This window comes from Dermacentor silvarum, chromosome 1, assembly GCF_013339745.2.
Source record: "Dermacentor silvarum isolate Dsil-2018 chromosome 1, BIME_Dsil_1.4, whole genome shotgun sequence".
Classification (NCBI taxonomy): Eukaryota; Metazoa; Arthropoda; class Arachnida; order Ixodida; family Ixodidae; genus Dermacentor; species Dermacentor silvarum.
Genome location: NC_051154.1, coordinates 351,643,982 through 351,662,955, shown reverse-complemented (window position 1 = coordinate 351,662,955; position 18,974 = coordinate 351,643,982). Strand labels below are relative to the sequence as shown.

General features: G+C 46.1%; 1 protein-coding gene across 1 annotated transcript in view; it reads left to right on the top strand.

Moving 5' to 3' along the window:
* The window catches only part of LOC119444751 (uncharacterized), a 91,737-nt gene extending 75,650 nt beyond the window's left edge, over positions 1-16,087 (top strand). Inside the window, 7 exon segments of the mRNA XM_049662686.1 lie at positions 38-238; positions 1,106-1,206; positions 8,891-9,100; positions 10,046-10,131; positions 14,679-14,972; positions 14,975-15,033; positions 15,326-16,087. Of these exon segments, the coding sequence (XP_049518643.1) occupies positions 38-238; positions 1,106-1,206; positions 8,891-9,100; positions 10,046-10,131; positions 14,679-14,972; positions 14,975-15,033; positions 15,326-15,461 (1,087 nt within the window). The 3' untranslated portion in view covers positions 15,462-16,087.
* The last annotated feature ends 2,887 nt before the right edge of the window (positions 16,088-18,974 follow it).

Sequence of the window (18,974 nt, the reverse complement as noted above, 5' to 3'; positions counted from 1 at the left end):
AATGTTTTGTTCTGAACTGGATTTCATTTGTTTGCAGTTACGTGCGTGTGTCGGTGATCCGGCGTGCCAAAACGACCCATCCCATTGTGTCCTCACCCTGCACTCCCGACAAAGGCCATGCCTGCAATGCAAAGGCTTCATCGGCAGCTGGAAGTGCCAAGATGGCTGGAGCATCCCCTGCCTCTGCCCGTGAGGCCTCTGCCACTCGCCTCTGTCCCGTCAAGTCCATTGCCACCTAGCATCAAGCCGTTACGTCCACTCTCACCAGCTGCACTTTGAGATGCCTCGCCATGACATGGCTGCTGCACGGAAACCCCTCCTCCATCAGGTAAGCGAAATACCTAATAGCAGTGACATTGTAGAGTAGAACCCCGCTGATAGTTTTTCACGGGACCGTAAAAAAAAACAATGTAAGAGCAGGGAAACGCAAGAGCCGAGAAACAGGAAAAATTGAGAAATGAGAGTAGTGTTGAACTGCACACAATTTAAATTTTACGTGTTAAAACAAAGTCGGTAGTTTCGCCCGAAAGCCGAAGCATTGATTGCGATAGCAAATTAGTTGACATATACAAACTAAGGATAGGAGTTTTATCGTCCGTATAAACTTGTAAACATTCGCTTATTAACTACAGTAGAATCTCGATGATACGATTACGATTGATTCAAATTTCGCGATGATACGAATTTCGAAAGTGTTTTGGACGGTCTACGTTATATAGAATACGCTATGATTTGGGATCACACAAACTGTTTCTCGAGCCTTCGCGGATGATACGAACGCGCCAACGACCGGCGCACGCGAGCGGGGCGACACGGCTGATCTTGGAGGTGGAGAGTAGCCACCACCGTGGCTAATGCGCGGCTGCTGGCCCTTTCCCCCCCCCACTTCCTTTCACCTCCAGTCTCTGCCGGCCGAGCGGCAGCGGCCACTGGCCCTCCTCTCCACACCAGCCTCCATTCACCTCCACATCTTTTCACGCCGCTTCCCTTCACCTCCAGTCTCGGCCGGCCGAGCAGCAGCGGCTACGCCCCCCCCCCCCCCCCTCTCCACACCCGCCTCCCTTCACCTCCACATCTTTTCATGCCCGCTTCCCTTCACCTCCAGTCTCGACCGGCCGAGCGGCAGCGGCCGCTGGCTCTCCTCTCCACCCTGCCTCCCTTCACCTCCACGTCGCGTGCGCTCCGCGCGAAACCTGCCAACACAGGGTGAGTCACGTGCCTGACAAGTCTGCGTCACCCATATCTATGGAGTCGCTCATTTCCTGGCAGCTCATCGGCGTACACAATTTTTTTTTCTTTCGTTTAGTGCTACGCCGCGCTTTCGTATGGTGGGGCTAGCCACTATACTATCGTGCAGGGCGACCCGATCTGAAAAGAAAAGCCAGATCGCCGTCGCTATCACAGGCGGCTGCGCGCTGCTGCTGCTGCCCTGTGCGTTTCGGATAACTGCAACAGCGCTGCAACGTGGACTGCCTGAACGTGACGGACGCAAGTTTAGTGCACGTAGAAAGACAGAAGTGTTTGCTGTTCGACATGTCGCGAAAACGGAAGGCCCTTTTGTTCAAGAAGAAAATGGAAATCCTCAGAAGGTCAACAAAAACCCGAAGAAGAAACGTTGTTAGTTGGCAAAGGAGTTAGGCATAGCACCGTCGACGCTGTGTACCATTGTTGGGCAGCGAGACGTGATGAAGAATGCCCAGCACTTGGGCCTGAATGTTAAACAGGCGAAGACAGCTACGCACGTGAAGCTGGAAGAGGTCCTGCTGACATGGTTTGGCGAAGTTACAGCGGCCGGCGTCAACGTGGACGGCAAGGTGCTCAGTGAGCAGGCGGACAATATTGCGCTTTCACTTAGAATTGAAATTTCCAAGCTTCCGGGGGATGGCTGCATCGTTTTAAAGAAAGGCATGGACTTGTCTACTGAGTCGTTTGCGGTGAAGGAAAGAAAGTGGATCAGTCAGCTGTCAGCGACTGGCTGAACACGCTGCCAGTGCTGATTTCGGACTATGTACCGCACGACATATTTAATGCTGATGAGGTGGGCCTCTTTTTCAATTTGCAACCGGAGAGGAGCTTGTGTGTGAAGTGGCCGGCCAGGCTTGCCAGGGCGGCCAAAAAAGTAAGGAGAGAATTGCCGTGCTTTTTTGTGTGAATGCTGACAGCTCAGAGAAAATGCAGCTTACCGTCATAGGCAAGTCTAAACAGCCAAGGTGCTTTCAATCGACAGGACGTTTGCCTTGTTTGTACAAGGGGAACAAGAAAGCGTGGATGACCGCAGAATTTTTCCGCGAGTTCCTCACGATCCTGCATCGGAAAATGGCAGCATAAAAAACAGAAATTTTGCTTTTCGTGGATCAGTGTTCGGCCTACCCAAAGGAACGATCTTTGTCTTTGACAAACAAAGCGTGGATGACTGCAGAATTTTTCCGTGAGTTCCTCACGATCCTGGATCGGAAAATGGCAGCAAAAAACCAAAGATTTTGCTTTTCGTGGATCAGTGTTCGGCCCCACCCTAAGGAAACGACCTTTAACAACGTCACCGTAAGGTTCCTGCCTGCGAACACGACAAGCCATTTGCAGCCACTGGACGCGGGAATTTCATAATGTGAAGCATCACTTCAAAGGACTGTTAGTGAGGCATCTCCTGGCAAAGATTGATTGCAAAGATGAGAATTTGCGCATCACTCTATTCGATGTGTTGCACTTTTTGGCCATGTCTTGGGATAATGTGACCTCAGACACCATCGCAAACTGTTTTCGCAAATGTGGATTTAAAACTGGACAGGACGTGGCTCCAACGGGAGATAGTGAAGAGCCCGATGAGGATTTTGGAATTGAAGGCTGGGGGAGTCTGCAAACGCAAGCTTCCGTTCACGACTTCGTCACCACGGACGGCAACGATGCGACCTGTGGGTATGAAGAATTGGTCGACGAGGGAATGAAGTCGAGAGTGAAAGTGATGATGAAGAGGCCGCATGTGTGACCAGCTGCCGTCGATGTCAGAAAGCCTTAACGCCCTCGATGTTCTACGCCACTCCGTAAGTGCCGGCAACGTGAGCGATGAAACCGCTGCACGATTTTATGCCTTTCAGGCTGATCTCGTCAACGACCTCGAGGGCAAGAAAGTGCATGCAAACAAACTTTTTCGGCCAGAAGTAGCTGTGGCCACTAAAGTTTGTATTCATTTTCATGTTAAGATTGGCTTGTTTTGGCTCATACAAATTCGGATGATACGAATATTTCGCGTGCTCCCGAGGAATTCGTATCATCAAGATTCTACTGTATGTTAAAAAGTGTGGTGTCAGCGCACACAGGCAAACATGAACACATCACACTCTATGAGCGCAGACACGCGCTTCAAACGCTGGCGTAAGGAAGCGCAGCAGCAGCAGCGAGCGATGAGACCTTCGCTCTGTTGTCTATCGCTTCAACGCAAACTGAACGCCAAGAACACACACCACGCACAATGCTACGAGCCGCTGACACACCTACACTGCCTAGATTCTGCCCCCAATGCAGATGCTTGCAAGATACGGCCCGGCAGTACGCAGTGATGATTCCAGAGTACAACGCCGCCTACTATCCCTCCTTCCCCCTTGCTCCCTCGCCGGTGCCTCGAGCGCGACGGAAGAAGGCGCCACTTTCCCACTTTTCTTTCTCGCGCGGAGAGATTTAGCTGCGGTCGGTCATCAGCTGCCCTTGCATGCTTTCACTCGCACATACAGCATACGGCGTGCAGTGAAGGCGTTATCGCCCTTCACTTTATACGGGAGATCTATGCGCCAAAAACCAATTTTAGGGTCACAACGCGTCATAGACACCATCTTTAGGTAGAGAAAACACGGATTAAGGCCATGCATGCTTTACTGGTAGAAACCGAAAAACGTCATTGGTGTCACCCCCGGCACTTTGGGCGGCCATCCCATCGTCAAGCCACCAAGCCAAGCGACATGGAAAGTCAAAATGGCCGCTTGGGCCGGCGCGGAGTGGCAGTTCACAACGCATTATGCGGGAACGGTCCCACAATTGCGATCCAACAGCGAGGTTACCAATGCATTGGGTCCTATGGGGGCGATGCCGGGACCGGCCAAAAACGACGTAACAGCCGGGAAAGCGCAGCACCCGGAACGTAACAGCGGGGTTCTACGTTATTGTCAGCTTTGGAAAGTGTGTATGTAGCTTTAGAAAGTGTGCTGATTTGTAGTTAGTGTGCAGCTTCAACCTGTAAGGGATCTTGACGACCTCAGGTCGTCATTGGCAATGCTCCGTTTTTGGCTTATGATGTGCCCACCTTGTTATAAATGTTCTGCCACTTTCTAATGGTTTCTTGTGTGCAAACGGCATGTTATAAATGTTTTGCCACTTTCTAATGGTTTCCTGTGTGCAAATGGCGTCACCCGCCGGGGTGGCTCGGTCAGCTAAGGCGTTGTGCTGCTGAGCACGAGATCGCGGGATCGAATCCCAGCCGCCGCGGCCGCATTTCGATGGAGGCGAAATGCAAAAACGCCCGTATGCTTGCGTTGTAGTGCACGTTAGAACCCCAGGTGGTCAAAATTATTCCGGAGCCCTCCACTATGGCGTGCCTCATAATTGGAACTGGTTTTGGCACGTAAAACCCCAGAAAGAAGAAGCAAACGGCGTCAAATTGCTTTTTCTTTCACGACAAAAATAGCACTTTCAATAATTTTTAAAAATTATTCAGCAGGACTGAGTTTCCCAATACATCGCACTCTTTCTTTTAAAATGTTTGCTGCTACAGTCGCTGACTGATTTGGTCTTGACAGAACCGCCAGTAAGTCCGAATAATCGGGAGTTCGAAATACAGGATTCGCCCAAAATAAGTTACCTTTTATTCCACAATTGGCCAAGGAAGGTGTGCCATATTCTCTTGGAGCGTCACTTTCAGAGATGCGTTCAATTTAGCATGACTAACGCAAGACACATCAGCGTCTGCGAGTGATGGCAGTCTTGGCACAGTGCCAGCACGCTATCTTATCATAGTACGGAAACACTGCTGCCTGTCGACGTGTCCATCTGGGGCTAGTCGTGCGAAGTACCATGAAAATGAAAGTGTCTTTGAAAGCAGTTGTCCAAGAATACGGCTGAGAAGTTTAATGCGTTGCTGCACGTACATACGCTTGCCTTTGGCCTAGACATTTTGCACCATATTTACTCACGTAATGAACGCACTCAGATAATGAACGCACCACCAACTTTAGTCATCAAATTTGGATTGTTTTTTTCTCCCGCGTATAAACGCACCCTGAACTTGCTGCTGTGAAGTAGGAGAGGTACAGTAGGATTCGGCGTCCGGCGGGTACGATTGGACGCCGAATTGTACCCTGTGTCTCCTACTTTTATTGCGATAGCAATCGCATGGATACTCCAGGTGCATTTTTGCCGTCAGTATCGACGATTGCGGCCCTATCTCCCATGTTCAAGGGAGGAAAGCGGGGAGGAAATGCGGCATATTTCGTCGCGCGCATGGCGTTGGTAGGAGGGGAGGAAGGGAGGCGCGGCGCAGCAACTGCACATTGCGCCGCCGCGCACTCCCAATCTTGAAAGCGATCTGCATCGGGGGCTGAGTTTAGGGGTCGTATTCTGAAGCTTTCCACTTCGGCGATAGTTCGCCTTTTGCCTTCAGGCGCACGATGCGCCTGAAGGCGAAAGGCAACTATTATTGACGTGGAATGTTTCAGAATATGGCCCTAGGTTCGGCGGCGGCTTATACCTTTGTGCATGCTCCATTATCGCCGCTCATTTGCGTTGAAGCGATACAGGGCACGAAAGTCACTTCGCTAGCTGTTTCTGCCGTGCTTCCTCACACCAGTGTTTCGACCGTGAGTGTCCGCAGTCATCGAGTGTGATTGGTTCATGTTTGCCTCTGCGCGCTGAAACCATGCTGGTTAAATTACTTTGCAAGTTTATACGGCCGATAAAACTACTACCCTTACTTCGTATAGCTGTCTACGCATTTGCTATCGCAATCGATGGTTCGCCTTTCGGGCGTAACTGGACTTTTTTAGAGATGGCCGCGGGAAAAAAATCGCAGAAAATTTTACCCCACATAATAAACGCAGTTCCCAAGTTTGTGCATATTTTTCGGGGAAAAAGTGCGTTCATTATGCAAGTAAATACGGTACACACCGCAGTGGCTTAGCGGTTATGGTGTTGGTTAGTGCTAAGCACGAGGTCGCGGGATCAAATCCCAGCTGTGGCGGCCACATTTTGAATGAGGCGAAATGAGAAAATGCCAGTGTCCCATGCATTGGGGGCATGTTAAAGATCCCTTGGTGGTCAAAATTATTCGGAGTCCCCCACTACCGTGTTCCTCATAATGAAATCATGGTTTTGGCACGTAAAACCCCAAAATTGAATTCAGACATTTTGTGGCCATGATTTTGTAGCAATACCTTATATGCTATTCCTTTTCATGCTTTTTGCACTCCGCAAGGGGTTAGAACGATGCTCTGCACTCGTTATTAATAAATGGGACCAGTCGGTCAAGAACGGCAGATAATAAGAGTGGTATAGAGTCAAGTGGAAGGCAGCGCTACAAAACTGCTGCCCTCATCCTCACTTTGTCATGCTGTCGCTACAGGTAGATGAAAGTACACTCAATGCGGGCACCAAATTCTGATCAGTGACTACTGGATGAATTAGGCTCCAGTAGTTTGTATTGAAGAGGTGCCAGTGACCAAATCAACACACCTCAAAATGAAAAAAAGTGCTGTTTCTGTTCGACTCAGTGGCCAAAGCACACAATCATTCAGTCTAAGTCATCACACAATGCACTGTAAGGTGTCTGAAATTTCGGTAGTCGTTATACATTAAGTCTATGGGGCTACTGCCGCGGGGCTGTCCGAATAATCGGTGTCAGAGTTATCGGTCGGTGACTATAGTACTTATAATGTAAGTGCTTATGTTGCAGGACTATATACAGTAGCCGACTGATTTTGTGGACCTCGCGGGGATCGAAAAATAGTCCTAAAAATCGAACAGTTCGAAAAAGTAGTTCAGCCAAAAAAAATAAAGTTTATTAGGCGCAGCATAAAAAACTAATAATGCCCTGCCTCATACTACACTTGGAGGCGATCAGATTTGCTTAGATTTGTGAAAGAGTGACGTCGTCTACGTATACAGTTGACAAGAGAGCCACCACGTTGGCGATCTTTGCCAACAGAGTTTGCCTTGAAGATTGAAGAAACAAGCCACGTTTCTTTGCACCACTTGGCTCTCGCGAAGGCAGAGGAGGTGGCGCCGATCACAAATGTGAAGCCGCACACACACACAAAGATGCGACATCTCCGAGACAAATCTGCTCAGTGGACACACCACGTGTAAAATAGGAACTGAAATTTTAGAAGAACAAAACAGATCCCGCATAGTGATTATGACGATAGTGCTGGAGCGTTTAGTCAACCAAGGAAGTGCATGCATGGCGTCCGAGACAAAGGATGGCGCACACGCTCTATTGATAGCATGTGACCTTCAATCTTGGAGGCTATCGAGCGGGCTACTGGAACCCAAGCCTGGCCAAGCCAGATGAAAGTCAACATGCCTCCAAGATCAGGTAGCGTGGCGTGGGCGAAACTAGCGATCCAGTCCAGAAAATCGAACTTTGGGGCATAAATTCGTCTGAAAAATTGGTCTCCGCAATATCCATCAAGTCTGAATTTTTGGAGTCTGATAAGTGTGTTGGCTACTGTAATATGGTGTTTTCTAATTCTTGTTTAATCTTCCATGGAACTCAATGTACGAGGTCTGTCCCAAAGGTTTATGCAGTATGCTTATAAAAAAAATTCATTTCACAAACTTTCAGATATTGATACATCAATGTGGTTGCATTTAAAATACTCCCCATTCGACACAATAAACTGGTTCCACCTTTCTTCCATTGCTGGAAGCACGCTTGGAAGTCCGTTTTTGTTAAACGCTTGAGCAGCGATGTTCTTTCCTTTTGAGTTGTCATCACACCCTGAAGCATCAGTTAGTAAGTAGTCAAAGGGCTAAACCGGGCAAGGGAAAGGGTGTTCCAGCACATTGATGCAATTGTGTGTCAAAAACTCGTGCACTAGCAAAGCAGCGTTTGCAAGGACATTATTGTGGTTGCAAGCAGCGTTTGCAAGGACATTATTGTGGTGCAAAATCCAGGGCCCTTCTTTCATCAAATTTGGTCGCATGCGGCACATATGATCTATCAAATTCTTCAGTACCTCCATGTAGAGAGCTGCATTGACAATGAACAGGATTTGAATTTTCGCTTTGTTCTGTGTTTTTTTTTCTTTGGTTCAGTGGGAGAGGTGCTGCACCCTCTCCCGCTTTTTTTCTGACTGGGAACATAATACAGTGATCTCGTTACAACAGACCCTAATCGGAGACAAAAATGTCCGTTTTATCTGAAGTCTGCAAATATCCGAAATGTAATATATCCGAAACCATAATATCAAAAACTGGAGGCCACCACCGAAACGCCAAAAGACCGTCGAACAGTCGCTGCATGTTTCGACTACTGCCAGAACGTTGCGAACATAGTGAGAAAAAAAAAAGGCGCCCATTCACGAAGGCATACATGTGTACTTTCCACACATTCGGCGGAAAAAGTTGCGTGCAGTACTGCTGGGGCGCGTCGGAGGTCGTTGTTCGCTCGCTCCGAACAACGATCTCCGATCGCGCCCCAGCACTGCATTGCGCGCAACTTTTTCTGCCAAACGTGTGATGCGTGGACGAAGTTTGTGCTGTGCCAACAGGTTAACTTTTACTCTCTGTAAAAGTTGCTTGTTAGCTATTTCAGAAGTGAAATCTTCCAAGCTGCATGAGGTGCTTTCTTTTAGCATGTCCCTCAATGCAGCAAGCAGTCAACTTTGCAGTGTTGCTTTTGTCTTCTCAGCTGGAAGTGCTGAGGGTATACGCTGGGCATTGGGCGATGGTGGACGCCGTGCCGCAGTGCCGTCGCCGACTCGGCTGCGTGTGGCCCCACTGCTGAAGCGTGTCGTGCAGCAGGAGCTGTGGAACCTAGAACAGGAGCTGAACAACAGTCTGTGCGCTGGGCACGTCTGGCAGCTGATAACGGGGGACGATCGGAAGTCACCACCACCAAGTGAGTGCAAGGGGCCAACTGAATTTTATTGTTATGCAGGTTAACAGGTACAGGGAGAATTTTTTATTCACAAGAAAGGTTACCTTGTATGAGTGTTCAGTTTGTGTATCTGCTCAACTATAAAAATAATCTCTTGGATTAACGTTTTGTCATTACGTGGAGCCTTGTTTGATGGTGCCCTGCGCGCATGTTCTAAGGTATACATATATGGCTTGTGTTCTTGTTTCTGGTGCACTTCCCTTGTTTGCAGTGAAACCTTCCCTTAAATGTGCACCAACAAGCCCCAAAATGCACCTTGCTGTGGTCGTGAGAGATGCAGAAAATTCATATTCTGTATTCTAGAAGTGTTATGCAATAGCCTGTAACTTAGCTTCAGCTTAGTTGGGCACAGAAAAGGGGGGATGGGGTCGCTGTTCGAATTCTGCCATTAAAAAATTTCATTTGCAATGAAGCATCAGAACACATAAATTATAATTTAATGTATTTTATTCTGAATTGTTGGAGCATGGGGGCAGAGTGCAAAAACGCTCGTGTACCTTGCGTTGGGTGTGCATTAAAGAACCCCAGCTGCCCAGCTGGTCAAAATAATCCGGAGTCCCTCATAACACGCCTCATAATACGATTGTGGTTTTAGCACATAAAACTGCAGAATAACTTTGTAATTTTGCTCACCTTGAAACTATGCATATGATATGTATGTCGAAATTGAAAATTGTTGGAGCACTGTCTTTTTGTATCCTCGAATTGTACGACCGGTGACCCACCGTTCTTGGTACTTAGGTGGCTAAGAGCAACTGTAGAGATATAGGCAGCTAGGATAGGAAAAAAACAAGTTGTGGCAGTGCTGTCTATGATTTCTGTAATTTACATTTATGCTGCAGGAAAAAGGCATGCCAGGAGTTTTTTTTTTTTTTCTTTCCCTTGACTACATTTACTTGTGTGCAGATAATACCATGCCCACATCCAATGGCCCTACAGGTGGAAGTCCCGAGAGGTCTTCTGGATCTTCGACAAATGCCTCTGGATCTGCTGTGAGTGCTCTTTGACATTGTTTTTTAAATGCAGATTACCATTTTGAAAAGGATATTTTGTAAAATCACTAGACATATCAGTGCCATGATGTAGTGAGTCAGAGAAGGGAAGCAGGCATGTGACAAGAAGCTCTAAATACCAACACTGTATTTTGATATTCTTGCTTGGCGAAGAAAAATGAAACTTTGCAGAGGTGATGTGGTGATTACAGCCGGCGATTGGTAGATCGAAATTCTGTGGCTAATGATTCGCCCCCTTTTTATAACGGTTCATTCAGGACCACGCTTTCTGGATCAACTGGTTGACACAATTTGAGAAAGTGCTACAATAGCCATGCTGTACATCTGATCTCATGGGCTCTTGTGCTAGCTTTGGCTGAAGAATCACAACTGTTTTAATGCTGCAAAAGAATGTAAAGCATGGCAAACATGTGTGACATATGTAGTAAGGGTCAGTGTGCAGAAGAAATGTGACAAGCCAGAGTCTCGGAGAATTTCTAGAAGTCATTTACTAGAAATAAATGTGGGAACAGAGGTATTTTTTGCATTTATAAACAGTAAACCCTCGTTAACTTGGAACTCTGGTATCTCAAATATTGGTAAAGTCGAAATTTTTTTCTTACTGGTGTCAACCGACGTGTTTTTCATCTCTTACCTCTAAAAGTTTTGCACCGGACCCTGGATATCTTGAAATCGCGACTTGAAAAAAGAAAAAAGGCAATGAGGCTGCGTCAGCAACGTCACTTGCACTCTTTTAATTTGGTGGCAGCTCAATAGCTGAGCCAGGCGCTGTGTGGGCAGCGCTCCCTGCTTATCTTTCCCCCTTCTGTCTATCACCGCTTACGCGGGCTTGCTCGGCTGCTTGCTGCCACTTCGTTGTGGCCTCGCGCAACACCAATGAGCCAGGAGTCTTTTTTTTCCCCTCTCATTTAGTGTGCTGTCAGTGACATATCAATGTGGTCACATCGTATTAAACGTCACCTTGAGCAAGATGATCAGCACTTTTAAGCAGGCGCAATCAGACCAAGTGCTGCACCAAGGGAAACCAACATGCAAGCCCACAGCGTTTCAGTGAGATCACGGCTTGATAAGGACACTTGCTTCACGTGCATGGTGTTGAGGCGTAAGGCTGCATCACTCGTGGGCATCTGCTAAAGGCGTCACAGTTGTGCTCTACCACAGTTTCGGTTTTTGAAGTTAAAATTATCCGGAATTAAGATGTAGAAGTACAGTGTCAGCTTTTAAGATATCGGGAACAGTTTATGCTCAGATGACTGGCTTCAAATATTGCCTTAGGATCAATCAGCTTGACTTGGTGCAAAGTACGTACGTCTTATTGGTGCGGTGTCAGTAACGCTGTGCCTATAGATGCCAATGTGTCCAGTGCTGATGCATGCAAAAGTGACTGAGAATTGAGGCCAGTAGTGGGCCAGCGGGCTTCTATTTTGTAACTTTGCTCATCTTGAACTATGCATATGATATGTATGTCGAAATTTCTTCCGGTTTTTACACCTTCGCGTTAACGGGGTTTTAGTGTAGGTACATTCGTCATTGTTGGCGAGGTTCTTTACTCATTGCACTATGTGCTTTATGCGGATGTGATATGTGGCACGCCAAAGCACGACCCGCATTCAGCATTTATACTGGCATTGGCTGGCATACCGTCACTTGGGGTCGATGCGGCCAGGCTCCAAGTCCATTATCTGGACATGCCTAGACAAGGTCTGGACATGCCGTATTTCTGTGTTGGCCGGCGAGACTGCAACATTTCAGCACTGGTACCAGATCTCTGTTGCCCCGCTGTGCGTCGACGCGGAGTGACGCAGCACCAGCTGGTGCCAGTAGAAGCGTTAAATGTCCGCTAAATGTGCACCAGCCTTAATGGCACTGCAATCATTTTGAGTGTCGAATGGCTTGAAACCTTGCTCTTAAAGATTTCTTTTAATTTGAGATGAGAAGAGAATTTTGAAACTTACTTCCTTGTGTATTTTCATGGTCATTATTTAGCGTTCAAACATTTCATTAGTTAGGTGACATATTTGCCAAACTGTAAAGTATAAAAAATATCAATGTACCAGAATGATATGTAATTTACATGTCCAATAAAGCAAAAGCAGAAGCTATACATCAGTTTGAATCGAAGGACAACAAACCTGTGGGAGCAAAATTTTTTCTGGCACTTCATAATAATTCTTTTAAATTTTGTAATTTAATAATCGTGAACATTGTCTTATTTCACTCTTTAAGAGTTCATCTTTTTAATGAAAAAAGAATTGCTAGTGCTATCACTTGTCCAGAACTGAAATGTCGCAATTGTCAGTCTATAAATTCAGCACATCAAAATACATAGAGTGCTAGTAACACTGCATTGTCCAGACCTGCCAACTCTCTTGAATTTTCCTAAAGTTTACGAATTTTGGCTCGTTTTATGATATTACGAATGTCACGTGATTAAGAGGATCCTGAAACGATTGTACATGAATTTGCTGAGTTGGTAGGGTAGGTCCTTCTGATCATTAAGAGACAGATGCAAGCGCTCCTCATAAAGTGTGTAATAAGGATTTAAAAAATGTGCATCGCTAACGATAGCAGCAGCACTGCTCCCCTGCGTTTCAGCAGCCCTTTTCATGCTACAGAGCGCTGACGAGCGATTTCACTCGGGTGAGTGATCAGATTGGCCAACCACGTTAGTTCATCGGGAATGCTTGAAACATGCCGCTGCATTAAGCTTATTTTTAAGAGCTTATTTCTATGCGTAATTATTTTTGTTCCCTTAAAAGTAAGTACACAAATCAAAATAAATATTGCGTTTCTTCAAACAAATGGCCACTACCGCCTGAGGAGGCGGATCGTCTGCTACAGCTCTGGCAATGGCAGCCGATGGGACGCGGAGGGGTTCTCACATGAAAACAGGAGCCAGTGCGTCTTCTTTGGCGACAGGAACGTGAATGGTACCAGCGCTGTATTAAGCTCATTTTGCACTGCAGGTGTGTGCAGGGAGTAAACTGCAGCGACTGCACGCTGTACAAGGTGTGAGCATTGCGCATCAACACTGACCTCCTTGGTCAACACAGCGATCACCTGCAATTTCGAAAAGAAAGCTGCTTTTAGCGGTAACCAAGGTTCTGCATTTGTGAGCGAGTCAAGTTTTGTACATAATTTGGCCAGATTGACAGCAGAAAGATATCCTAACAAGCTACAACCTGTACCTGCGTTATTATAGTGCTCTGACACAAAATTCTTGTGAGAAAGCATTCCTTGAGAGATAACCTCTGTGTCTAAGCACAAGACAAAAACCGTTTCATTTTTCAAGAAAAATACTGTTCCCGAAAATATTCGGTGCTCCCTGCATCCACCATTGAAAGTCTTCTGATGGTGAAAAAATGCAAACTTGCTTTGAGCAAGTTTATACAAACATGTTCCGAAGTAGGCAAAATCGGCAATACTACAGTTGCTGAAAAAGTCACTGTGATCTAGCAATGGTGTACTTGTCAATATTTGCTGTGCCAAGTTGTTGCTGCTGTGTGTTGCATTTTAAGGTAAATCATTTTTAATAAAAGCCGTATGTACCACAGAAAAGGTGTGTACTCAGGGCAAGCTTTCTTCTAAAAAATGCGTGCTATTGCCCCTACCCTTTCCTGCTCGGTGTCGTGCCCGCTGGATCTTAAAAATTTTAAGGTTCACAGGTTGTCAAGTATGTCTAAGTTTTTGTGAAAAGCAAGCTCTAGGTATTCTGGCCACTACAACTTAGCACACTGCCAAAAGTGCATGTACGAAACTGCAGGCAGTTCTTTTTCCTCGTACACAGGGGTTGTTTTTTCAAAAGCAGTTCCACTTTATTTTGATGTTGTTGTTGGTAAATCGCTTTTCACAAACTAGCTTACTCGTTCAGTTAAAGGTGTTGTGTATGCTTCTGATCGAGTTCCAGTGAGGGTGGAATGCAAGAACATTTCTGTACCACGCATGTAGTTGGCATGTTAAAGAACCCCCAGGTGGTCAGAATTAATCTGGAGCCCTATCTATGGCATCTCTAATAGACCCTGTGTTACCTTGGGTTGTTTAACTCCAGTCCTGTCTCAATCCACTTCCTATTCTTGTCACAATGACAAGGAAGACGCAGTTGGGAGTGGGCCATGTTAACAACTTTCAAAATGCATTGATTGAGTGTTTCGTGTGGTCAACGCCCCAAAGCAACACAGCAGCTAAAGAGTGGTACTGTAGTGGAGGGCTGCAGTTTAGTTTAATGCCTGTGTTTTGTTAATGCTCTGCTTGAACCTATATGCCATGATGAGTCTTTGCATTCTGCCCCACCGTAATGTGACAGCTTTGTTGAAGAATCGTACCTACGACCTTATGGTCACCTGCAGAACACCATTTGTTCGCATGCAGTCATTACTGGGGCTTCCTCCACTTTATGGGATGCCCTCCCAGCGCACCATAAAGTTATCAGCTCAGGTAGAAGCTGCTGTTGCCAAGCTGGAGGCTAGCATGTAGGCAACATCAACTGCATTACTGTGATTCTAGCTGGTTTTTCCATCTATTTGCAGGGTGTCACTGTGGCTGCAATGCCTGCTGAAGGGAGCTCTTCGGCAGTTAGTGCAGCTGGGGCAACAAGCTCAATGTCAGCTGAGACATCTGCCAGCATGACTGGGACCGCCAGTGGCAGCAATGTGGCGCTGTCCGTGGATGTGGGCACTATGTCCTCTGCCGACCTGAGTTCTGGAAATGGAAGCGAACTCCTGCCAATCCAGCTGGATGATGACTCGAGCAGCACCTCAGAGTCCAAGACTGATGACATGCCGATGGACCCGCTGCACCCATCCCCTGGCAAGGCCAAGAAAAGGGCAAGCGATGCTCTTGGTGCAACAAGAAGACTGGACTGGCATCCACCTATGTTTGCAGGTGAGCTTCAATGGGGCATGTGATTTGAACTGCTGAGCAACTGTAGAGCAAGGATGACTCCATGAGACGTGCTGATTGCGCCAGTCTAAGCATTTTCGGTGCAGCTGCTTTTAAGAAACGTACCTTATACAGGTCTTTGTATGTCGAACAGTGTGATGATAACCACAGGTGTTGACTTTTGTAATTTTGATGGTGTGGGGTTGACATCACTGGGCTTTTGAGTTGATTCTTGCGGCATTGCAAGTCAGTCATCAGGGGTGTTACATTTATCGGCACTTTTGTTCCTGTGCAGGTGCGGAAGCACATTCTGTGCTGCTCACCGTTATGCTGAGGCACATGCATGCTCTCATGACTACAAGGCAGAGGGGCGCTACATTCTGCAGCGTAACAACCCTGTGGTCAAGGCAGCCAAGTTGCCCAAGATCTAGTTCCTCTGTGACCGATGGGCAGGAAATGGACATCGACGACTACGCCTGCTCTGGAGGGGCGGGCTGTGTGCAACCCCTTTTCTTCCCCAGCCATGGAAGCTTTTTTTTTTTTTCTCATTGACGCAAGCATGTAACTACTTTCGATCCCTTATGCAAGCCCATGGTTTTCCTGGCTGGAAGAATTATTTGCTAGCAAAAGAACTGTTAGCGTACAACTTGCCACCAGACAGCTGCACACTTGCAGATGACTTGTCGACAGAAGACCTCTCTGCCTCAGAAGATGTAATGATTGGTGGACCGGTGATGCAACCATTAGGACTGAAGTGGGCAACCGTGACCATGCAACTTTTCTTCTCATTCTTCTTGTCTTTTTTGTGGCTTTGAATTTTCAGCAAAGCAGTCCTTGCAGTGACACAAGGCACTTAGGGGCACCATGTTGGTGCGTTTGTATTGACTTGTTCTCTCTTCTTTTTTTCTTTTTTTATTCTTCCAACCAATTCGGACTGGGATCTTCTGGTTGCCAAGACAGGCTGCTTCTCCGCATCTGGCTTGATACCTCGCAACTTTTTTTTTACTAGGACTAATGTTTTTGAAATTCTATCTGAATAAATTGTAGTACGTCTGGATATTGAAGTCTCTGTCTGGCATGCCTTTTGCATGCTAGTCATTTGAAACAGTATAAAATGAAGTTAAGGGGGGACCTGGGTCTTGGACTAAAAATTTTGTAGAATCTTTATTCTTTGACGTATAGTGCTGAAAACTTGTACATATATGTAATGTTATGTGCTTATTTCCATATAAGGTCCGTTTTCGTATATGTCCTTTGGTTTGAAATTTTATGCAAGCTTTCTTTAATTATCTTCCGGAAAGATTTGCCAATTATGTGTTCCTTAGATATCACTAAACAGGGTATTAATGGTTTCTGTACGATTCAAGGAGTGCAACAAAATGAATCTTATTGCTCTGCCTTACCAAGAACAAGAGTTGCGAGACTTCAAAGCTTGAAACTCAAAAAGTTTTTTCTGGTGACTAATTCAGTACCTCTTAACTCGTGTTCTAGGTGCGGCAGACCAATAAGGTTGGTTTTGTTGCACTCCTTGAATCATACAGAACCATTAATACCCTGTTTAGTGATATCTAAGGAACACATAATTGGCAAATCTTTCCGGAAGATAATTAAAGAAAGCTTGCATAAAATTTCAAACCAAAGGACATATACGAAAACGGACTTATATTGGAAATAAGCACATAATTACATATATGTACAAGTTTTCAGCACTATACGTCAAGAATAAAGATTCTACAAAATTTTTAGTCCAAGACCCATATCCCTCCTTAAGCTCATTGGATGCTCAGTGGCCTTGAGGATCGCTGCCTTATGCCGGTGAGGATGAGACAAAAATACTTTGCAAAAAATTTTCAGCAGTAGGTTTATCAGGGTTTATTGTCCGTGGGTACCACCTGGCACTGAAAGTGAGCTTCAGCCCAAGCAGCCTATGGCTTCGTTTGGAACTTGCATTGTAGACAGGTCTTGTTGAATGTGAAACAGAGGTGTACATTGCATTTACTCTACATTGTATGTGTGATACCACTGCAGCCAGGGATTTTAGATCAGTCTTTCTCTCTCTGATCATGCTTTCAAAAGAAAGTTACGCGCCATACTTCTACAATCTCTGTTCCTGCTCAAATTCAACAAGTGACACACCTTTCTGCCTGTCATTCAGTGTTGGCTGAAGATGTTTAGCTAGAAATCCCGTACTCAAATCTGAAACTGTGCTAGAAATATTTTGTTGTTGTTGGTTGCCTGTAAACGCGTGTCCAGGCATGAGCAGAGATCATTGCAACAGTACTTGATGTTCAAGTATTCATTCCCTTATTTGACCTGTGTCTGCCAATTATAAACTGATACTTACCAGAGCCCAGAAAAAACTTGTCACACTGCACATTTTCAATCCAGGATGCTGTGGCATTGCTGGTCATATTGCGAGTCCACTTGTATGGTGGAGGCATGACCGATAGGGCGTGGTTTTAACTAATGACAAATAGGACATGGAACCACATTGACATTGCTCTGCCCGTTTGGTTCCTTCTGTATCCTGTGTTGCGCTGTTAAATCTGCTACTTATCAAGATGTGTACTAACCAGCCCTTCTGAGGATGCTGTCAAATAGTCTGCATTTGCAGTACTGAAGAAAGTATACATGATCATCACCAGCAAGACTCTACTGCTGTAATGTGCAAATCAACACTGAAATATATAGGTGAATAAGAATGTTCAGTGTAGTGACTAATACCCCAGTCAGACGTGCAAATTTAGTGTCATTTTAAGCGAATGTACTTCGCCAGTAGTGTCATTCGCAGGCTGCCCCAAGGTTTAGCGACTCTCCAGCGACTGTGTTTGTTGAACTCTCTTCGCTGCATCGAAGTGTGTGGCCTCAGTAGCAGTGCTTCAAAAATAAGTTATACTCCATACTTTGCCCACCTGAGGATGAAGGGGGAGATCTTCTCTCTCTTTCTTGTTCACAAATATTTATTTCACTCTTTCTGAAGTTGAATGTTTTTTTTTTGTAATTTCATTCCCGTGCCATAAGCAGTCATCTGCAATTGAAATTGCCATTCCATTCTTCCTCGGCTTGCGTTGTGCGACTTGGATTGTGACAATTGATCGTGTTAATCAGGTTGCAGTGAATCTATTTACAATGCACTTAAAATCTAACATTGCACTTAAAAATGCAGCATTTAGTGTTATCTTGCAAGTGTTACCTTAAAAGACAAATATATAATGTGCATGCTGGTCTGCCCATCGACATTGCCATGAAATCAAAAGGACCCTTTATTTTTCAGTCTAACAGCACGCTGCCAAAGTGGCACTTTGTGCAGTGAAGTGCTCTTGCTGGAAGTGTCACTGAATTTGCCCGTCTGATCGGGTATAATAAGGTCCCCACGTGGTCGCTTTAATTCTCGGTAGTTTGACAATGAATTCAAGTGTGAAGTGATCCGAGGGCTACATTGAATGGAAGTCATTGCACAACCTGCGCTTTCGATCTTCTGAATCATGGTGGAACAATGGCAGCCCAAGCCAAATTTTGCCATACTCAAAGGTAAGCTCCCCAAATCGGGTAGCCGTGTTCTCGTCAGTGCATCCTTTATGCTTTGACTTGGTGCACACTTGGTGCTAGTTGTCAGTGTAAAGCATGAGTGCTACCACGTTTGACGCGTGCTATGCTGATAGGTTGTATGGAGCAGAAGCTAGCTGGTCTTGAGTGACGATTTGGGAGGTTGGCATGCGCCATCAAGTGGTGTCGCGTGGTTCAATAGAACCACATAACGCCCTAAGCACATAGTTACGTACACGGCTCTTACAGTAACTCTAGGACCGCATATATCGACGCGCCGCCTGGCAGCGCAACGTCTAGCAACTGTGCCAAGAGCACTATGGTCGCGGGCCTGACCGCTGAGCAAGCGAATGCCGGCAGATTGCAATCATGGGGAGCGGTTTTTCGGAGGCGCACTG